At 38.9% G+C, this 23,786-nt stretch overlaps 1 protein-coding gene across 1 annotated transcript in view; it reads left to right on the top strand.

The window, feature by feature from the left end:
- The window catches only part of SNAP25 (synaptosome associated protein 25), a 77,845-nt gene extending 55,952 nt beyond the window's left edge, over window positions 1-21,893 (top strand). The window contains exons 4-8 of the mRNA XM_008141090.3: window positions 2,413-2,461; window positions 9,344-9,461; window positions 13,386-13,511; window positions 16,015-16,159; window positions 21,825-21,893. Of these exons, the coding sequence (XP_008139312.1) occupies window positions 2,413-2,461; window positions 9,344-9,461; window positions 13,386-13,511; window positions 16,015-16,159; window positions 21,825-21,893 (507 nt within the window). The remainder of the gene's footprint in view (window positions 1-2,412; window positions 2,462-9,343; window positions 9,462-13,385; window positions 13,512-16,014; window positions 16,160-21,824) is intronic.
- Window positions 21,894-23,786: the final 1,893 nt, after the last annotated feature.

Genomic DNA, 23,786 nt, shown 5'->3' with positions numbered 1-23,786 from the left:
GTGAGTGAGTGAGTGAGTGAGTGAGTGAGTGAGTGAGTGAGTGAGTGAGTGAGTGAGTGAGTGAATGAGCAAGGGAGTGAATGAACCAACCTACTAACCACCCAATCTTATATGGCATCTCTACCCTTATCTTAAAGATGGGAAACATCCCAAAAGGCCAGGTGACTCTCTCAGTCTCATAACTAGTTGCTGGCTGAGTAAGAGCACAACCCAGCATTCCTGACTCCCTGGTCCATGTTCACTGCTTCTGTTCTCCCAAATTGGGGTCAACTTTTCCCCCATCAGATTAGTTCTGTGAATTATTCCAGTGTTGAAACATCTAGTACCAAACAGAGCAAATGTGAAATTATATTTGCAGAGCTCCATATAAAATAAAGGGTATAATAACATATCAAAAAAGTATAAACAGATGAGAACTGGTCAAACTGAAATCACTAACGTATTTCCCACCCACTGGCCCCAATAGAATGGAACCAAGATCTTATGCACAGCCTTGAGTTGATGCTCTGAGATGCCTCTTCAGCTCACCAGAACTTGCACTGTCACATCCATATGCCTGAATAAGCCATCTGCTTTTTAAAATTTCTTATCATACACAATGGCTAACATTTGCAGGAAAAGGCTCAGAAATCATTCAAATACAGGCTAGTATAGATGAATGTCCATTCACAACACATTTAAGAAAGATATTTTGAAATGTCTTCTGGGGTCTGGAATCCTGCTGCTCAATGTGTCCTCGCACCAGCAGATGTACAGGTGAGCTTGTTAGAAATGCAAAAATCTCAGGTTTTCCCCAGTCCTACTGAATCAGGATCCACATTTTAACAAGGTATTTCCTAAACAGGGACTCATGTGCACATTTAAGTGTGAGAAGTAGTGGTCTAGAAGCTTCTGATGCTAGTGGGTAATAATGTTATTTTTAGGTTGCCTAGATATCCTGCTCTAGATGCATTTTCTGAAGGTATTTATTTTATAAACACTTCGGTAATGCTAAATATAGACCAGGCACGATGCTATCACATGCCACATATTAACTCATTCAATTCCCACAACAACTCAATGACGTACTAACTATTATTATATATGACAAAGGAGAGAACTAAGGCACAGAGCAATTAAGACATTTGCCTGAGCTTTCACAGCTAAGAAGTGAAATTAGCAGGATTCCAGGGCAGAGTCTGGCTCTAGAATCTGTGCTGATCATGACTCCTGAAGTCCCCCTGAGCCGTCACTCTCCAGACTGCGTCCTGATTTCACAACTGAAGCCTATCCAACTATGTTTAAAAGCAAGGCAGGCTTCGGTGCCTAGGAGAGTTAGCTGGACCCATTCTCGGAAATGGGCAATTATAAAAGCTCACAAAAATCACTTTTAGTGTTTAATTTAATTTTTGGAAGCACTATTAGAATTGAATTGTTAAAATACTATTTTAAAAAATCCTCTGTTGACCTCCACTAACATCTCTCTCTTTCTTATTTAAAATAAGTCAGTAGAAAATAAACAGGGCTATGAGAGATGGCTTTTTTTAGATTATATTCTAGGAGACACAGGAGCTTTCCATGAAAAAAAAAAACAAAAAACCCAATTCATTCAAACTGTAAGCAATGCCATTTTATACTTATTAACAGTTACCCGGTGGAACGGAAGGTCTTTACTTCCATTGAGAGCTGTAATAAAGAACGGCAAGAAAGCTAATGAATGAATTATTTTCTCATACTGCATTACTGTGCAGAATTGTGTTTCAGAATAAAGAAATTTGGGTTTCACCTGAAATAAGAAATAGATTTATTTTAGATTATTCTTAAATTCTTAATTTATGAGAATGATCTTTATTTCTCATCTGCCAATCCTTTTCTAAATCTCACAGGAGAGTGAGTTTCCTTCTGAGCTGTGTTTCTCATCCTCTGTGAAGCAATCTTTTCCTTTGGTAAATCTAAAAATCTTGCCCCCGAGATTCTTACACATCTTCCCCATGTGACATTCCCCTTTACCCCACCCAATTTGCTGATGGAGACTCTCTGATACATCAGGCCAGAGAAGATTTAGTCTAGAAGATTTTGTTAGATTAGCTTTCTGTGGTTGGTGTTATGAAAACTGCAGGTGTTTTTATTTCCCAATATAAAATCCCAGTATAGCATTAAGTATGTGTATTCCAATTTTGTGCCAAGCCCTATTTACTGAGCTATATGCCCCTCTTCTACCCTGAGAATCCCTGATAGAGTAAGTCCATAAGTAACCCATTCCTCTGAGTCTCTCCTGAGCCCCTAATGCTCTTGCCATATTTCCTCCCTCTTTTTCTTGGGACCTTCTTCATTTTCCATTTCTAATAGAGCTAATTATCCCCTTTACTGATTTATCTTTCTCTCTTTTCTCTCTAACTCTTTTTCAACTTTGCTACCATTATTGGAATATAGAGTAAAGATGCTGGTATCAGGACTTTGGTTATGTTGGATGAACAAGGAGGTAAGTTGAGATTTCTTCAGTAAGAACAATTTCTCGTCTGAATAAAGTGCATTAAAAAAAATTGTGCAGACACAGGTGGTCATTTTCACACATGTTAAACACATAGATGAGTATGAAGATTCTAGCGTTATCATCTTGCCTTTCTTTTCTGTTGAAAAGATTGTAAAGGTAAATGTATGGAAATATTGAGGCCTTCTTGATTAAATGAATAGCACTACTCTCCCGGTTATATATGGTAGGGAAACAGATTTTTAAAGGCAAAAATTATTTGTGTGGTTGATTTTTTAAATGATAGTATTTTGGACAGTGTGATAATTTTCTTATCCTCCTTATTCCCAATCTTTCCGATAAGTTTGATTTTCTTCTAATTATACATGATATATATATCACGCCGTCCATTTCCTTTGACCATCCTAATTCAGTAGCTGGCAGGTTTTTTTTTTAAATATATTTTATTGATTTTTTACAGAGAGGAAGGGAGAGGGATAGAGAGTTAGAAACATTGATGAGAGAGAAACATCTATCAGCTGCCTTCTGCACACCCCCTACTGGGGATGTGCCTGCAACCAAGGTACATGCCCTTGACCGGAATCGAACCTGGGACCTTTCAGTCTGCAGGCTGATGCTCTATCCACTGAGCCAAACCGGTTTCAGCAGTAGCTGGCAGTTTTGATTTCCAAATCATTATGGGGATGCTTTAAATGACTGGGAGGATCATAGGAAAATGGAAAATTGAACAAATTGAAATATTAGATCTGTTTTTAAAATTATGGGGATTCTAGAAACAATGAAAATCAGAGGGCCAACATTTTAGTATAGCATCTCTAAGGTGGAATGAAGAAGGATAATACCAAACTTTTTCTTTGTCTCAATATGGGTAGTTATACAGTGATGATTTGTTTCATGTTAGCCACAGGTTAGTTACCTGATTTCATTCTGAATTCTTATCATAATAAACATTTTTAAAGAAAATTTTTATCTTTATTCATATTTTATGAAAGCATTAGAAAATTCTTCAGAATCACAAAAATGTTTTATAGTGTCAAAGATAAAAATATAAAGCTCACAACAATTTATTCACAAGTGTGTTTATGAAGATCATAAGTAAACTTGTAAGTAAGTTGTTAAGAATGTTTTATATTTTTATCTTTGTTTATGGGGTACCATAAACAAACTCTAAGCATAAAGCTCAAGCTGGGAAAAACTTTGCCATGCTGGTAAGAGACATAAAGCATTTTTCTAAAACCAGAGAGCCTTTGCATATCATCAATGAAAAGAGCAAAAACTAAACTAAAAATAGATGTAAATTATAAACCATCAGTTTTCAAATAGACATATGAAACCATGCTTCATGCAACAGCAACAATGAGGTACCATTCTGTAGCAGACTGACACAAATATTTAAAATTTATAATGACCAATGCTGTGAATATATTGAAAAACAGAAATTCTCATTCTACAGATAGGCACTACAGACTAATAACAAATGTTTGAAGAGTAATTTGATAATATCTTCAAATTTTGAAGTGCACCCATCTTTCACCAAAGCATTCCACTTAGCATTGTACACTACAGATGTACATTGACAATTATATAAAGAAAAATGTAGCCCTGACCGGTTTGGCTCAGTGAATAGAGCGGCAGCCTGTGGACAGAAGGGTCCCAGGTTTGATTCCAGTCAAGGGCATGTACCTTGGTTGCAGGCACATCTCCAGTGGGGGGTGTGCAGGAGGCAGCTGATCGATGTTTCTCTCTCATCGATGTTTCTAACTCTCTATCCCTCTCCCTTCCTCTCTATAAAAAAATCAATAAAATATATTTAAAAAAAAGAAAAATGTACATGCCTTACCTTTCATCGTATAAAACTGGAAACAGCCCAACTCTCTGTCAGTGGGGAGACCAACCAAATGAATTATGGTATGGCCATAAAAAATATATATTCTGCAATCATTAATTACAGGGCAGGTGGGCAGGTGGGCAGGCAGGGACTGAGAAAAAGTCTATCTTTGGGGTCCTCTGGGAAGCTGGGTCAAGGAAAGAGGGAGGAAGAGAAGGCAGGGAAAGCCTTCTGACTATGATGTGGATCTGACATAAGAGAAGAGAAGGGAAGAATCAGGATTGGGTAGGTAGGGTCTCAAATGCAGTTCTGCTCTGAGAACATCTCAGCCAGGTGGGTGTGAAGCCCAGGAGCAAAGACTACCCAGAGAACAGCCTCATGTTGGGCAGGAATGCCCCTGCTCTAGTAAACCCACTGTGCTCAACCATTGGCAAGAAGCATCCTGGGAAGAGCATGGCTCCATGTAAATGCTGTGGCAGATTCCAAAGGTGCAGCAGCTGGAGGTGTCAGCTAATTATACTCCTCCCAGCAGGGTCCCTCCTGAAGGGACATCTGAGGGGCATACCCTCATGGCTGTCATGTAAGGACTTAGGTTCTATATTATTTACTTGTATTCAAGTGTTTCAATAAATATGCACCAATCAATCCATAAAAATCAAGAAAAAAGTTTTTTGAAAATCAACCCCAATGCTTCCCTCCCCCAATTTTAATATACAAATTGTCAAAATATACACATGCAAATAAAGGAGTCTAATGGAATTGTATTTTGAGGAAATTACAGTGGTTGTGGCAGTCTTCAGAACTCACCCAATGAATTTGCTGTAATTGTAAGATTTACTGGCTTGATCTCTGTAACAGTGGTCCAGACTTTGAAACTTGGGATGCATCAAAACACTGTTCGTTTGTTTTTAAATTAAGCAGCAGATGCCCATATAGAAGAATGGTACCTCATTTCCAGAGCTAAGGTGATACATATACATTCAAGTAATTAGCAGTTCCACCTTATTAACTCTATAGTTAATAATTTGTATGTGAGGGGATGGGAAAGGGAGCATTGCAATTGGAGGAAAGGTTGGGCAAAAGTGTAGGAAAATTTCTCTTATCCCCCCTAACTATAAAGCACTGACATAAAAACATGGAAAATAATATATACAAATCTGGTATCAACAAGAGAGAAAGGTAATAGCATGCTTACTTGAGTTGCAAAGATCATTGTACTTTGATGAAAAAATATAGAGAAAAACATTGCCGAAATTGTCATACAAATGCAAAAATATATTATTCTTAGCAAATGATTCCCAGAAACATCTAAATATTACTCTCTAAGAAGTAACACAGAATAGCAGATTTTCCCCATGAAATAGTTAATGTTCTCAGCTAAGACATTTTAAATGTGGCTACATCATAGTAACGGCTGAATTCCTCAGTTAAATGTTCACACATTCCATTTATACTATCATAGGAGATGAGCACCTTTTAAAATGACAAATGAGCACAAGTCAACAACTATCCTCACTGCCATCATAAACGCATTTTCGTTCTGCATAAGCTGTGTTTGGTTGTTTAGATCAGTAACTGCTTTAACATTTCTCTCCAGTGATGCTCTAGTACTTCTGTCTGTGCCTGAACACCAAAGGTGTTGGCCATTTCAATCCTGCAGGTGCACAGGAGTCCCTGGAAACAGCCATCCTTCTGAAGAACCGTTCCAGGTTGTCTAGCTAAATGGTTGCACTCAGAAATTCCTTACTGGATTCTTGTTTTATACCCAGGTCTCAGGAGACACCAAGGAGCATGACAGATGGCCCTGGAAATGTACTGAGTCCTGGGACTTTTCTTTTCTCCAAGAGAAATTCCCATGGAACAACCTTAACACTAATGTGGGATGACTTAACCTTTCACCTCCTTATCTCTTGTTCCTTTTGTTGGTCTTTGCTGGGTTGTACGTTTGTTTCGATGCTGAAGCTGCAGCTCTTGGGGAAATCCCATGGAGTCAACTCCAAACAGTAAAATTATTAACCCCTGCCTGGAAGAGTAAAGGCAAAGTGAAGCCTCGTTCAGAGCACTTGCTGACTTTCTGCAAAGGTGTATGACACGACAAGGTAGCATTTGTGAGAACATCCCTCTTGCTCAAGTCCACTCGCAAATACGTAATGAATGACTAAAGCTGCAGCTGTTCAATGTGGCAGCCACATGTGGTTATTTAAATTTATTTAAATGGTTTCCAAATGCTCATCAATGCAAAATGAAAATCATACAGGCAGCATCTCTCTTCTAACTGGATATACTCATGAAGGCTTGCATACTGGCCAATAGCATTGATAGTTTGCTATTCTTCCACTATTTCTTGTCAGGTTGAGAATTCTAGAGGCCCCATGATGCCTTACTTAAGTAAGATGAGTAGAATAGATCTCTAAACTTGGATCCCTGCGTATCCTACCATCAGTGGATCTATCACAAATAACCAGTCATCCAAACATGACAGAAGAAAGTTCAAGTTCTTGCCCCAACAAGTGTTATCTAAGTGTTATCTCCTGGAATACATCTTCTGACCCAAAATGTTATTCTCCTCCCCAGCTCCAAGAATAAAGAGCAACAAGCCAGAAAGCAAACTTAGAGAGGGAAGGAGCAGTCAGCCCTGGACAATGCATTGCACCAGCCTCTGAGATGCTGCTGTGCCCGTCAGAATGGAATGAGGATATCGGTTATTTCCAAGCATTTCCCGAGAAATGCCTTCATAGAAAGTATCGGTGTGTTATGAAGTCACAATATGCCTAACATATCCACAAATATAACTCAGTACACCCTAAAAATTAATATTAGAATTATCGTGAGAAAACGGTTCCACAATATTTTTTTAAATTAAGCATTTGACTTAACAATTGTATATAAAGATATACTTAACTAACAAATCTAGTTATAAAATAGTTTTCTGAATCAACTTTTCTAAAAGTGCTTCAGAATCCTCTCTTAACGATGACCTTGCCGAGCAAGCCAGCAGCCATGGCAGAACCCAGCTCTCAGAATATGGATTTGGACTCACTGGTTTTATCTTTTAATTGGAATTATTTACTTCAGAAGCCCAATGCTGGTGGACTGATTTCTGTTATCTCCCAACCCCTGAAGGCACAATGATTGGGGTTGCTGAAATAGAGTCAGAGAGTTAATATTTTGATCAAGAGCAAATACAAATCTGTATGTACGTCAGCTGTCATTGAGTCCAACAGGCTTTTTTCCCTCTGAGCCCAGACTCTCCAATCTCATCTCAACCCAGCACACCAGGAAGCCATTAGCAAGTACCCCATTGGGATTTGGTCCCCCAATTTTTGTCTGAACTTAACATGGCATTTCTTTTGGTGATGTTGATTGGTTCCCACTCATCAATCTCTTCATTCATTAATTTGATCTACAAACTAATTTATTGCATTGTTAAAAGGAAACTGGAATGAAGTCTTTTAAAAAGTACAAAATCTTCTGGGATGTAAAGAATTGCTTTTATATATTTTTTTTTGGCCTTTTTTTTTCAGGATTTTCTTAAAGACCTTCTTACTATACCTGTATTTATTCAGCAAAAGGTCACTAGTACTACACTGTTATTCCTCTAGCTACTCAATGCTAGATAACATTGAAATTTTGTTTTTATTGGTCATGTGAAAAGCATAGCAGAAACAGCACATTCCTAATAATCTGAATTTTGTTCTTCAACCTCACAAAAGAGAAAACAACAGGCTCTTATTTTCCAAATGGACAGTCTCCCCAGTTTGGGTCACTAATGAACCTTTGTTTTTCAGAATGATAATCCCACTGTACCATTTAATGTGAAATTGTTTTTAAGTGAGTATTTATGCCCATAGACCAGAAATGTATTTATCAGTTTAATTCTAAACCTGCCCTTATTCCCGGAAGCATAGGCATGCATGCAAGTATAGATGAAAAGAGGAAAGGACGGATAATTAGGTTTTGTAATTGGACAACCAATTGCTGCCTTCCTGTAATGGTCTTAAAAGCTGTTTTAAAAATCCTTTCATTGAATTTGTAGTTGACTCAATTTGGTGACACAATTTTTGAAAAATTAATCAAGTTCGTGTATGTAACTCTGGCAACCTAGAAGTACAATTCGCTTCCATGACTATTGATCTATGTCTCTCATACACCAAGGTCAGCTTTGCTGGCAGCGATGACTCAGGACTGTTCTGTGTTCCCATCCATCACTCCTCCAAAGACTCATGTACTCATTTTCCCTGCTTTCTGCCAGCAATTGGGATCTAGCATGTCCCCCATGGTAGAGAATGGGAGATCAGGGGGCAGAGATGTGAAATGCCTTCCAAAGCCTTAATAGCAAGTAAGTCATAGGATGAGAGGATGAATTGAAATGTCCCAGTACTTGTAACATTGTGTGCTGATGGTGCCATTTTTACATCTTCTGTGAAGTGCTATGAATTAAGTACTCAAAACTGAGAGCTGCCCATGTGCTGCCTTTGGCTAGATGACCACGCCTAAGGGAAGGGGAGGGGTACGGGGGGGGGAGGGGAAGATCTGGAAACCGTTGCTAATTATCACTTTAGTTGTTATTTTCCCCAAAGAAAAAGATGGATAGATAGATTCTACCTCCTACCCTTACTTGGTTGAGGATGCTTAAAATCAAGATATAGACATTTTTAAGGTTGAAGCAAATACTTTGTCTAGTAGCATTAAATCTGAATGCCTAACATAAATTAACACCGTTTTTCATTCTCTTGGATTTCACTGGCGTCTGAGTAAGTGAATCACTGTGGGGTTTTTTCTGGATATTCAGAATCAAACAGGCCTAAGCTATCCCATCCTGTCATGTCTGAATTGCAAACTATTTTGAGCATTCTTTTTGTTCGTTTCCTTCCACCCGTGCCTGTATAGGGCAGCCCGAAGCAGTCTACAGCAATGCATCCTCTCCGACAATGCATTGTAATATCTTTCTCTTCCAAATTCTGTTTCACGTAGTCATTTCTCATGTTGTGTTGGAAACCCCCCAAAAAATTCATTCCACACTGTCATCCCTTTGTCCTAACCAGAACAACTCGATCGTGTCGAAGAAGGCATGAACCATATCAACCAAGACATGAAGGAGGCCGAGAAAAATTTAAAAGATTTAGGGAAATGCTGTGGCCTTTTCATATGTCCTTGTAACAAGTAGGTACTGGGTACCAGCTCTAATCTGTGGCGTCCAGTTTTCTTTCTTTCTTTCTTTTTCTTTTTTTAATGTCAAAGTGAATGTCTGAAGTTTTGTCTTTTTTTTCTTTGTCCTTTTCCATCTGCTTCATTCTGTGGGGATAAAATACTTGTATTTAATCAGAACAACTGGAACGCATTGAGGAAGGGATGGACCAAATCAATAAGGACATGAAAGAAGCAGAAAAGAATTTGACGGACCTAGGAAAATTCTGCGGGCTTTGTGTGTGTCCCTGTAACAAGTAGGTGCTGCCTGCCTGCCTGAAGCTTTGGTTTCCCAAGGCCCATCTCCAAGCCTTGACAAGCTCATTCCCGCCAGGCACAAAGGCAGGATGAGCATGTGGCATGCAGAACAGATCAATACCGTCTCCAATGCATTCATCTCATAGCCTAGATGATATTAGTGGGAGTTACTGTCTATGCATTAAAAATCAGGCATACTACAGTGAAAGCTTCACTGTCAGCAACTTTTATGGACGAACGTTTCAACATTTTCCAGAAAGTGTACTTTGACACAGAGACTAGCCTCAAGAAAGAGACACCCAATGAATTTTCTTTTCTCCTGACCCCAAAAGCCAAAATTGCAGATTTAGAATAGACTGGGGGTAAATTTGGAAGAAGAGAAGCGCATATATCAAAGGGTTGATTTTTCAGAAGCAAGAGACAGGTAATTTGGCCCAAGTAAGCATTCTATCAATTAGTCTATGACAATGATTCACCCTTTCAACTGCCCGCCAGTTGCCAAACCTGATCAGCGATTAGACAAGAGATGCCACAGTTATACTCAAAACAGAGGCGAGGAGTCCTTCAGCAAGAAGTGCTCAAGCCTCTCCCAAATTGGACCCATCCCTCCCAAATTCCTCATCTTGGAAGATCTACCTGTACACTGGCTGAAATGTTGAAATGTGTAGATTTTGCATGCACAACATCACAAAACATTCAACTGTTCTCAAGGTTCTGCAACGCTTTTTTGGAATGTAGCAGAAATGTGACATGTGGTTATAAAGGTTTGCAACAGAAGGAACCCGAAAATGAGGGTTCTAGAGGATAGTTTCATTTGACTAGCAGTGGAAAAAAATGCATGAGTGGGTTGTCCAACATGCATTTGGAAAATTAAACCCATTACCTGATCTCCCTCACCCCTCCCATTTCCCTTTGAACAGATACCTTTTTTCCTAAAAACTCTCCTGGTCCTAACTTTTAGAATAGAAATCGATGTCATTTCTAGCTGATTATATGACCATTCACATCCTTTAAACTTTGAGGCTGATTTAAAATATCCCACTTCCTGTTTAGGAGGGGGAGGGGCTCAATTTACAAATAAATTCAAAACTTTTTTTAAAAAGAAAATGATTTACAGTAAAGCCTGATTAACTGGAATCTAGCTAACTGGAACCCTCGAATGTATTTATAGTTTTGCTCCCTTCCATTACTGGCAAAAAGAGACAAATGAACAAATTCGGGGGTTGGGGGAGGGAGGAATCACATCAGGGATTGAAAATGGGCCATCTAGGTAGTTTGGTTTCTCACACTCAGTCTCCATTCTATAACTTCCACATCTAAGAAGACCAAACAATGAGTTGATTGATCTTCAGAGTAAAGGCCATCAGACACATCAAGAGAAAGCATAATCAATAAAAGATTCAATCGCATTCACTACCCTAAGACAAAAACAGGAAAGTGGCTCAAGAATCTAACTGATAATCAGCAATCAACCCCTGAAACAAAATTTTCCTCCATGGCACACTGTTAATGAAGAAAGTTATATAATTCACCAAAATGACTCATTTCAAAGCATTCCAGTTAGTCAAGATTTAACTGTATAGCGTTTAGTGGCCACTTGCCACCAGGTGAGATTTACACCTGTTTTGTGATAATTCCAAAAGATACATTTTTCCCATTCATCAGCTGTGTGTGGAGAAAGGGTGGAGGCAGGCCCCCACCCCCAGGATGTATTCTAATGTTGAATGAGATGATGGCCCCTGTGAATTCCACGTATTAGTTGGCACCAATTCCTTATTGCACAAGAGACCCTCACTGAGCTTCAAAGCTTGACCGAAGTGTTCCCTATTGTGTGTAAATAATGCTGTAAAAACCATGTGTCACAATGCAGTGTCTGGTGGTGCCCTGGACTCTCTGGGGGCTTCGCCCTGTCTCGGCATGTTTCGAAGGATTATGATAGATGTACGGCAGTTATGTGAGTCTATGTGCAGCATTGTGAGTGCAGTGATTTGCCTTCTTTCAGAAACGCAAACCTTCCTACCCTCTTGACTTTGCCAAAGATGGTATAGCAGACATTTACATAGCAGAAAACATCACCAGGTCCATGGAACTTCTTTCAATGTGAGGAGGGAGGGGACAGGGAGTTGGGGGAAAAAAAAAACAAACCAGATGCTAAGTTCCATTAAATTAGTTTTTGCATCCTATCCCACTGAGTGGGCCCACGGTTCTTTAGCGCAGTTAATTTTGACTGCTCTAAGGGCTCTACGCTAGATTGTGGGAGCTACTGAGGCACCATTTGTAGAGTTTTCTAATTTGTCTTCAGGGTTGTTTGATCCCCAATCTGCACGTATTAATATTAGAGCCACAGATGGCTGTGGTTCTCTGAAGTAAAAATGGGGGTTGGGGGATTAAATATCTTTAATAGAAATTGTGAAAAAATGGGACCAAAGGAAGTTCTTTTGTTTTTGGACTAAAAAGTGTGTGGTTTCTACTATGCAAAGAACCTAAAAACATCTTTGATTGCCTTAAATAACAACACACCCACCAAAATATGCTGCACATGTTCCTATTGGGCACAACAGGTATGCCTGGATTTTAAGTTTCTCTCCAAGGCAGCTCAGTGAAATATGGCCCATGGAGGCCACACTAGTTCCAGACCACTTCCCCTGCCACATCCCAGGATAGTTTGAAGTAGGAGTTGTACGCACTCCCACCCTGCCCTTGAGCCCGACAAAGAAGCTATTGAAACTGCGTTTCAAATCCTCATGAAGGCTATTACTGTCCTGCTAGTGCCTTTTTTGAGAATGGTCAACTTCTGGAGTAGTTTGGCTTAAATGAGAATGCTTCACTTTCTACTCATGCCTGTAGCTGGTGCATGAAGAAGACGTAGAGGGATTACCCTTTTTGGTGCTAGATGGCTTGTTCTCTCTTCTATTTTCCTGCATTCATTTCACTACGCCTCTTTTACTTTTTGTCTCTGTGGACAAAGGTTTGTACATCAACTCTGGATGTATGGTGACTGTTTGGAAGTACCGATATATTATCTAATTCAGATCATGCTAGAGGCAACTCAGAGACCGTCACCCTTGGCCAACCACCAATCCTTTATGTCCTTCATGCAGAGTTGGAATGGTTAGTTCCGCACATGTGTTGGGGGCGGGGGAGAAATTAAACGGAATTCTGCATGATAGTGTGTAAAAACTTGGTTGAGTATGTTTTTCTTGATGACAGTGTGTTGCTGTGGTGTGATGTACACACTCTACTTGGCAGTCTTGTTTTGTGTCTGTCTGCCAGTATGTTTTCCTGTGTGTTTTGTGTCTCAAAATATAACCATGTCACTGAAATAGAACTGAATGTCCTCCAGCTACCTTAATCCTTGTCTTAAATCTAACTAAACTACAAAAACATGCCAAAACAAGAACAAATTGTGGGCAAAGGTTAGTCTCGACAATTGCAATTGTCTCAATTGGACATGAAATGCTGAGTAGCTGAGGCATGGTGGTGGCCAACTGTTTGGGTCCATATTATGATATATCGGTATTCTCTAATGCCTCAACTTAAAACTCATTCGCTTGGTTCAGTTCTTGGCTTGAAGAGATAGCCGTTGCTGTGAGCTTGACTCTCCACCATCTTGCCTTGTCACTCACCCTCTTTTTTGCATAGGCTTAAGTCAAGTGATGCTTACAAAAAAGCCTGGGGCAACAATCAGGATGGAGTGGTGGCCAGCCAGCCTGCTCGTGTGGTGGACGAACGGGAGCAGATGGCCATCAGCGGTGGCTTCATCCGCAGGTGAGCCTTGCACAGCCAACACTGTAACAGTTGTCTATTTATGAGTAACAAACAATCCCAAACTGAGTGGTTCTTTAAACAACACATTTTATTACTTATGAATCTGTATGTTGGTTGGGTAGTTCTTCTGAGAGCCTAGGCTCATTCAATACAGACAACTGGGTGTGGAATGATGCAAAATGGCCCACTCATTTGTTTGGGGCTGTCAACATCTGCTAGGGTTGGCAGGGGATGTCAGCAGAGCGCCTCTGTTCTAATGTCGCCTCTCCAGCAGAACAGCTCCAGCGTCTTACATGGTGGTAAAAGCATTCCAAGGGGCAGGCTCCAATCCACAAGCACTTATCAAGCCTTTGCTGTGTCATATTTGCCAAAGTCTCACCAGACAGACCAAGTCACATGATCACATGAGCAGCAAACAGGCACCTCATTCCATGAGTTTAATTGAACAGAGCTTATTAAAGAGGTTGGTTATAGAGGTGTGGACAGGGTTAATGACAAGCAATGGTAAAGCACTTATGGATTAGCAATAATAGGAAGAGTCCTGAAGGGACAGAAGACAGCTGTTATCAGAACCCAAGAAGAGTGACAGCTGTGGGTAGAAAAATGCAGCCACTGCCAAATCTACCAAGAAATGAGAAAGGTAATAGATGTGTCAGCACCTCCCTCCTCTTGCCCTCCAGTCGCTCACTGGCCTTTTGCAAAGCCCTCTGGAAGTCAGAAGGTGAGAAAACCTGGGTGATATGGTTATAGAGAGGTCAGCCTCTTGGGGCAGAGAGAAATGGTCAGAGAACAGATCTGGGCAAAGAGATAATAATGAGCATACCTGACTTCTTATTAATCATTTCCTTTGAGATCTGGAGACAAAAGCCAACTTAAATATTGATTTTTAATTAAAAATCTTAAATTACACAGATCTGCCAATTCAGAACTCAGCTTTCAGGAGACCAGAAAACAAATACAGTAACAAATATTCCTGTTGTTGAAAAGAAAAGAAAAGAAAAGAAAAGAAAAGAAAAGAAAAGAAAAGAAAAGAAAGATCTCTTTTTATAGGCTACTATACCAGGACTCAGCAGCAACTAGGGTAGCTGCTTGTACAGTTATCTTCACCCAGCCACTAATGTTGCCCACCAGTAACCCAGGTTCAAGTGATAGTTCACTCTCACTTAGGTATAAGGTCTAGATACCTAACTCGAGCCTCACAGGTGGCAATTCTATTCCTGTTTCTACCCGCTCCCAGGGAAACTAGATGGAGGCCTCAGTCCTGGCTGCATATTAGAATGGCTGGAGATTTTGTTGTTGTTTTTTAATACAAGTGCCTGGACCTAATTCACACCAATTGAATCAGAAGCTCTAAAAATGGGAGCCAGGCACTGCAGGTTTTTAAACTCCTCAGGTGGTTCTAATGCCCAATCAGGGCTGAGAACCACTGAACGGAAAGTATGCCTTAGCTGTTGATGATCATTTCAATAAGCTTCTCTTCTAAAAGAAGCTAGGAAGTTCCCCCTTTCATTTTCTCTGGACTGGGTTGCTTTCAAACGCTTAACAGGCTAGTCTGCATTGGGAGTTACAACGCGGGGAGGATTTTAAGCCCTCTGATCATTTTTAGCCCATCACCATCTGCACGGGGAAAATGTTATTTAGCCAGAACATTCTGGACTAAGTACCTACCACTTGCAATAAAGAGTTACTGTTTCACTGCCTTTTCACTTTCAAGCTGAGCTATAGAAAAAAGAAATGGCAAGATGGTAAGGCACTTGGAGAACCTACTCCTTTCTCCCCACTCAAACTGGAACAAAACCTTTTAGCACAGTTATTTTCACTTGAAATCATCCATTCACAATGCCACCAAAAGCCCCATGGCATTGAAATCGGAGCAAATAAAAGTCATCTTGAACAAGTAGCTCCCTGTGGAGTCCTTGGGAGCAAGTGGGATTAAGGGGCAGATTGAAATGAACATTACTCTTCCCATTGATGTTGGTCCCAAATGGGAAAGAAGACGAGCAGAGAAATTCACTGACTTCACACAATGAGCTTTTCTCTCATTTAGAATTTGACTCTTGGAGGTTTGGGTTGACATTTCAGAAAGAAAAATATAGTTTCGAACTAGTTCCATCTTCATTCTCTGACCAAGAAACATCCCAACTAAAATAATTTTCTTTTTTAAACATGAAAATTGGGATAAACATTTGAAGGGAGAAAATAATGTGTTGGTGGAAATGAAAGCGGTAGCTAAAGTAATCTATTTAATAATAGAAATTCTTTAAAAATGGGAATTCAAGGGTTTAAAATGCATTTTAAAAATTATTTTCTAATAAAATAAAATAAATAAAAATTATTTTCTAATATATAAAAGCTAAATCATGTTATCATATTGAATGGAGATTTTAGGTAGGTAAAATTGATACCTAGAGGTCTATGGATTTTTTTCCTAAGTTTTGGATCCTTGGTATTCAAGTTTTTTTTCTCATCCTCTATCCACTAAAAATTGCTGTTTCATGTACAGGGTAACAAATGATGCCCGAGAAAATGAAATGGATGAAAACCTGGAGCAGGTGAGCGGCATCATTGGAAACCTCCGTCACATGGCCCTGGATATGGGCAATGAGATCGATACACAGAATCGCCAGATCGACAGGATCATGGAGAAGGTAAGCATGTGGCAGTCAGCAAGATTCCATTGTTCATTACTTCTGAACTAAACACTGAGAAAGTGTGAAGGGCATAATGAGACGCTCAAACCGTGGCATTGGATTCAGATACACTGGTAGATGGAAAAATTCAGCAACAGATAAGTAAGTAGAAGATAGAATTTAATCTAGCAGATATTCCTCAGAGGCACCTCTATTTCCAGCATGGTGCTCAGCATCACAGAGCATATAACGATGAGAAAGATACCATCCATCTGCCAAGAAACTCACAGCCTAGGGGAGACTGTTAGCCTCCAGATGAATTTACTGCCACAGAAAATGTAATTCACTGAGCGAGCCACGCATAAAATGCTAAGAAGGTTAGATGAAGGAAGATTTCCAGGTTCAGAGGATGGGAAAATCTAAAAAAAAAAAAAGAAAGAAAAAAAAAAAATTGAACTGAGTTTTAAAGGATGGTTAGGAACTAGTCAGTGGATATGATTTAGGAATAAAATCAGGAAATGGGGAAAAGAATAATTATTTTAGATTAGGCAGAAGATGAATATAAGCTTTGATTTTTATAAATGCCAAAGTTTTAATGATAGTTCTAAAAGGCTCAGATTCCATTTCCAGTCCAACAATACACATGTCTAGTTTTCAAAGTGAGAAACATAATGTGACAAGGTTGAATTTACACAAGGACACCAGATATGGCTCTGTGACTGAGCCCATAGGGACACCAAGAGGCATAAGGAAGAGTGGCAAGAGTAGAATGGGAAGGGGTGGGTTTGGGGGCTTGAGGTTAGAAGGGAAGAGAAAGAAACATTGGAAAGCTTTTATAAAAAAGGACACCAAAACCTAATATTCCACACTATATAAATCTGACATTGTTTCTATATCCTTGTATTTCAACCCTCCCCAATCAGTAGAATCTTGATTAATGCTTAAAATTTCTTTAAATATCCAAATTCAAAAGAAAAAAATAGACACATTACAGGTTTAATCATAATTGTGTATCAATTCTAGTTGGCTGATCTTAAAATGCATAAGTTTATTCCCTGGAAGATACTGAAATTTTCCACCTGAGCCCCTGAATTTCCTTTTAACAATTCATTCTACTTTGATGAATAGAGAAGGATGTTTTTGAGATCTCTTGAATCATAAGGCTAAATACTCAGTTTCTTGCTACCCAAGTAGTCTCCACTGACTTGAAAAAGGAATGAGTAGACATAAAGGAAACACTTTGCCTTTTTGTATACTAAGGGCTCCATATTGAAAGTATCTGACTGCATAATATTTTGCCTGATCAATATTGAGCTACACAAATGTCAGTGTTGGTTGGCAAAATGCTTGTGCTTTACTTACTTTTATAAGTCATGACATATTTACCATTGTTTAGAACCTTTGATATGCTGAAGCTTTTAAGGCTGAGCAAATCAATAGATTTTAGAATGATATTGAGAGCTTCAAAAAGCACTGGAGCTAACACAAACTGACCTAACCCATTATGGCCCAGAAAAATAAACTAAGAAGTAATTGCTGAACTACCTTCCAACAGAAAAATGATTTTAAAAAATAAGTAGTCATTTTCTATTCATGGACTCAATTTACTCAAAGATGTAAGGGGATAATGTATTTCTAACTCAATTAGCGTTCCAGAGGAGAACTTTTACTAAAAGAGAAGGGTCAAACTTTATTGATAGAATTGGACTTGAAGCAAGAAAAAGTGTTCCTGGAAAGGCAAGTGGCACTTTAATTCTGCCACTTTGAAATTCTAGCTTTATTCTTCAGGAAAACCCTTTCATTCTGGGCCCAATTTACTACGAGAACAAAGACATATAAAGCTACATGCATGGTTTAATCCAGTGGTCGGCAAACTCATTAGTCAACAGAGCCAAATATCAACAGTACAACGATTGAAATTTCTTTTGAGAGCCAAATATTTTAAACTTAAACTTCTAACTCCACTTCTTCAAAATAGACTCGCCCAGGCTGTGGTATTTTGTGGAAGAGCCACACTCAAGGGGCCAAAGAGCCGCATGTGGCTCACGAGCCGCAGTTTGCCGACCACGGGTTTAATCCAAAGTCACGATGGGAAATAGCCATTGTGGATTGTATTGTTCCTTGAATGCTGAATTGCTTAAGAAGTGGGGAGGGGTCTAGTTGCCTTTGAATAACTCGCTCCCTCCCAACCCCACCTAATTACAATCTGTCATGACTTAGTTAGAACCCATTTTAATCCAGCATTGCCCTCAAATGATACATGTTATATGGGCTTCACAATTATTAATAGGCTTTCACCTTCTCATGAATGTTTGCACTTCTGTTAATAGGAAATGTTGTGCAAAGGTCTCTTGCATACCTAAGATTAAATTAAAATCACATGGTAGAAGTAAAGAGAATTTTATGATGTTTCTCTCATATTCTCTCATGACCCCAACAACAACCTTCATCCAATTCCATCAGTAATGATCCTTTCTTATCATCTGGATTAATAATGAAATTTTGGGAGTTCAAAACAAAGCAATTTTCAATATATCCCTAAGGACTGTCAAGAAATTACTTTGCCTTTTTAAAAACCTTGCTTTCTAATTTAGGAGATTTATATATGCAGGTGGGCAAAAGTAGGTTTACAGTTTGTATGGACACTAATACAATAATGAACACTACAAGAATAAACTGTGTTTTGTGAACTCACAACTGTAAACCTACTTTTTCCCACCCTTGTATAAACTCTTATAAGGTTAAAAAGATACAATTCTTTCAGAAAACTAAAATGGGGCAAGATTATATCAGATATTTTATGGAGTTGTTGCCAAAGAAAAAACTTATAGATATTCAAACTTCAGTTTAAAGTTGTCAGTGAGCCCTAGCCAGTTTGGCTCAGTGGATAGAGCATCAGCCTGCAGACTAAAGGGCCCCGGGTTCGATTCCGTTAAGGGCACGTGCCTGGGTTGCAGGCTCAATCCCCAGTAGGGGACTTGCAGGAGGCAGCTGATCAATGATTCTCTCTCATCATTGATGCTTCTACCTCTCTCTCCCTCTCCCTTTCTCTCTGAAATCAGTAAAAATATATTTTTTAAAATAAATAAATAAAGTTGTCAGTGGTAGATGTCACACCCGGTGAAATATAGTGAGGCTGCCTTAGCACTCCTCAGATTCTCCTATCAACTAGCAAACATGGCGTTTGAAAACTAAGATCTTGGGTCCAACAGGGTTTTCCTGCTTCATGACCTGGTTTTCTCATCTGAAAGATAATAAGAGAATAGTTCAAACCTGGCATCAGAACTGGCTGCCATGATGGGTAATGAGCCTCCAGTTCTGCAAGTCTCAGCTGTGGCCTAAAAACTACCTGCCATGGTCTGAAGTTGAGATTTCCAGAGTGTTCAGAAGGGTGGGCTAAATAGCTCCTTCTAATTCTCTTACTGGCTTTCCAGTGGGCATCTTGGCTTTCCCACAAGGGCAAGTTTTGGGCATGCCATTAAGTTCAGGATCCTCTAAATAGAAATATGAAAATGAATGGGCTGCATTCCACAAATACAGTTCTAAAGCATCTATGATAATAAAAGCATAATATGCTAATTAGACCGGACAGCGAAACAACCTTACAGATGACCTTCTGGACAACCTTCAAGACGACCTTCTGGACAAAGCTGGGGCTGAGAGGGCCAAGCCCCTTGCATGAATTTCGTGCACCAGGCCTCTAGTATAAATAGAATAAACACAGGGGCATTCTCCAAATACCAGGAAGACACCTAAGAGAAGGTTATCTCAGGATTTTTTTTGAAAAAGTACTACTTCTGTTACACCAATAATAAAATGGTACCTTTTGTGTCAGATATCGTATGGGCAGGAATTTTGATATGCTTCAGAAAGACTTTAAGTGGAAATCAGATGTTCATGGAACACAGGTCTGTTCCAGCTCCTCCCAAATCCTTTAAAGATATCCAGAGTGACCTTGTGCTCTACTTCAGATTATCTTCTTGCCCCACTATGTGAAGCTCACCGGTGCATTTTTAATGCAGGAGGTCCTAGAACATTTGCCTCCAGAAATGCCACCTATTTTGAAATGGATTTTTTTTTTTCATTTGAGCTTTTCTCAGAGTTCAGGCTGGGAAAAATAGCATAATTCAATCTGCAGGAGCATTGCACATTGGTCTGAGCCTATAATTTTCCTTTGCCTCCAAGTGTCATTGTTTCTGATAGGATTTGTAGCTGAAGAAGGAAGATTTGAGAGCCAAGTAAAATTGGAGAGAATATCGTTTTCCAAATTAGAAACCCAAGGCCAAAAATATGAGTCTATAGATCAAAACAATCAAAGAAAATTAATGCTCTCACTTGTTTTGAAAGTCAATTCTTGATAATCCAAACATATGGTAGGGAATCATTGCCAGATAATTCAGTTACGAATAACCCAGAAATGTTTATATTTCCACTCGCAAACTGATATTTGAATATGGATAACTCTAGTGTCCTAGGAATTCACAATTAAACTGAATAAAGAAGACCCAACTTGATAGAAATTTGAACGCACCAAACACAGTAGTAGATGCAAAATCATTAATCATTGAATAAATACTATTGATAGAAAAACAGGTCAGTTTTTCTGGACTATTTGTCTTTGCTTCTTGCTGCCTCATATGTTTCTCAGTGATGTTAGAAATAATTTATTTTCTGGGGTTTAAAGGTCTAGCTTGGTAGCAGCCCTGGGTTTCATGCTGTGTGTACAGCAAAGGTAACTCAAGCAGTGAGGAGATTAATCAAGGTACAAAATTATGGTAAATGCACCCATTTTAAAATAAGTCAGTTATCAAACTTATAGGAGTGAATCTTCAGAAATGGGGCTGAAAAATTATTAGACATCTCACAAGCAAGCCACGTTTTCACCAAATAACAATAATAGCAAGATAAGCTATAGCAAGCACTTAATTCGTGCAAAACCTTATTCTAAGCACATTATGTATATAAATGCAGTTCATCCTCACAGCAAACCTAAGAAGTAAAATTAGTAACATAGTGATAGGCAGTATGGACTCAGACTCTAGGCTGCTTGCATTTGGCTCTGGTGTCCCCATTTATGGGGACTTATGACTTTAGACAAACTGCCTAAATCCTCTCTTCTTGGTTTTCTCACTTGGAAAAAGGAGCTAATAATATACACCTCATAGATGATGTCAGTCTTGATGTTACCAAAATTGAATGCGTGAAACCTAGTAGACACTCATTCTCATTAGCTGTAATCTTTATTGCCCCTGGCTTAAAGATGAGAAAGCTGAGGCCCCATCGTGTTAAGTAATTTACTCAAAGTGACACTACTAATAAGTTATCCATGATTTGAACCCAACAACACTAGTGGTAGTAATTCAACTCAATCCAACAGATGTGACTGCCTTCTGTAGAAGTCAGTGGGTGTCACTTCAGGAGAGAAAAATAAATGATATAACTCTGTCTTCAAAAGGACACTCTCTGGTGGGGAAAACAGTCATGAGACCTAAGATCAAATATCTATGATCATGTCCACTTACAGTCATAAGCAATGACTGGGATCACACAAAAAAGGGATCGTCAATTCTGATTGAAGTTTCAAGATGCCTTCACCCAAAAGAGGGCATTTGAACTGGACCCACAAGGATGAATGAAATGTTAATGGTTAACCTCGATTTTCTTTTCTTTCTCTTTTTCCCAGGCTGATTCCAACAAAACCAGAATTGATGAGGCCAACCAACGTGCAACAAAGATGCTGGGGAGTGGTTAAATGTGCCCACCTATGTTCTCTTCCAAATGCTGTCAGGCTAGACAGCACCTTCATGCTTTTCTCATGGTATTACCTAGTAGGTCTACACACATACACACATCAGTCCACCTCCATTGTAAATGTTGTCTTGTGTCATCCATCAACTTCCTAAAAATATTGTGTCTTTTGTTCTTTCTGAGTCTCTCTCTTTCCAAAGGTTGTATATAGTGGTCATTTGGTGGCTCTAACTCCCAATGTAAGATGTCTTGGGTTTCATTTTTCTTTTTCTCTCCTCAGTGGCGTTTGCTGAATGACAACAATTAAGGAATGCTCAATGTGCTGTTGATTCTTTCAATACAGAGTATTGTTCTTGTAAAACTGTGACATTCCACAGAGCTGCTGCCACGGTCCTTTCTTTGGGTGTTGGGCTCTGAAACTCTCAAAATTTGCTGTCTTTGGTTCCTCCTGGCTGTCATCTGTCTTTATGATTTCACGATTAGACAAATGTGGAATTACATAACAGGCATTGCACTAAAAGTGATGTGATTTATGCATTTATGCATGAGAACTAAATAGAGTTTAGATTCCTACTTAATAAAATCTTTCCATGACAGCAGCATACTGATGAAAACACACACACACATGCAACAGCAACAACAAAACAGCAAAGCATGTTCAGTATCGAGACTGTCAAGATTAATTTATACCAGCAAAACTGCAGTAGTGTCACTTTCTTTCTGTCAATATAGAGACTTATTAATCATCATCATCCTTTTTAAAAAAAAAAGAATTTTTTAAAAAGATGAATTTGACACACTAACCATTTAATCATTTCCAGCAAAATAAACATTTGGCTGAAACTATGTCAAATGATTGTAATATAGAGTTTGTTTGCTGCTTTTGAAGGCTGTGTTTGGAGAAAGCAATCTTGCTTTGAAACAGTGTGGAGATGTAAATTTTATAAGGCTGACTCTTACTAATCACCGTTTTCCCTGTGATTTGTTATCAGTACAGTTCTCTGTTGCTTAATCTAGAGCTATGCACACCAAATTGCTGAGATGTTTAGTAGCTGATAAACCTTTAAAAAATAATATAAATGAATGAAATATAAACTGTGAGATAAATATTATTACAGCATGTAATATTAAATTCCTTCTGTCTCCTCTGTCAGTTTGTGAAGTGATTGACATTTTGTAGCTAGTTTAAAATTATTAAAAATTATAGACACCAAATGTCTGCTTTCACTTCTTCATGGACCCCATCTGACTGCACTCACACAGGAAGAGACCTGGCTCTCCTGTCCCATTGCTCCTAAGAAGCCAATTCTGTATGCTGAGGACACTGTATGGAAAAAACAAACGCATCTCCTTTAGATACAATTTCAATGGCAGTTGAAATGTGGCTTGAATTTTATAATCTGTTTCAGAAATATGTGTGTGTAGATTCAGTGTTGGCTGTGGGGGGATATATTGTTTTCCAGAAAATAGAAAAAAAGGATGGAAAAAAAATCTGTGGTGTTCAGACTTGGCCCTACATAGATTTAGGTATATCAGTTGTCAATCAACTCTTACTCTTCCTTGCTCCATCTAATGTACTCCCACCAAAATTGATCCCTTCACAATCACCACCACTGCTGCCCCAACTTTTTAACAGCTTTTTGACATACAATACAGGTCACCTATTTAAAGTATATAATTCAGTGGTTTTTAGTATACTCAGAGTTGTACAATCTAATTTGAGAATAATGTTATCCCTAAAAGAAACCTGATTCCTATTAGCCATCACTCCCATCCCACTTCCCCCCGCCGTAGGCAACCACTAATTTATGTTCTGTCTCTATAGATTTACCTATTTTGAGCATTTCATATAATGGAATTAGACAATATGTGATCCTCTGTGACCGGCTTCTTATAT

The sequence above is a fragment of the Eptesicus fuscus genome, chromosome 12 (assembly GCF_027574615.1).
Source record: "Eptesicus fuscus isolate TK198812 chromosome 12, DD_ASM_mEF_20220401, whole genome shotgun sequence".
In the NCBI taxonomy this organism is placed as follows: Eukaryota; Metazoa; Chordata; class Mammalia; order Chiroptera; family Vespertilionidae; genus Eptesicus; species Eptesicus fuscus.
Note: the sequence above shows the minus strand (reverse complement) of the source record. Positions and strands in the feature narration are given on the sequence as shown.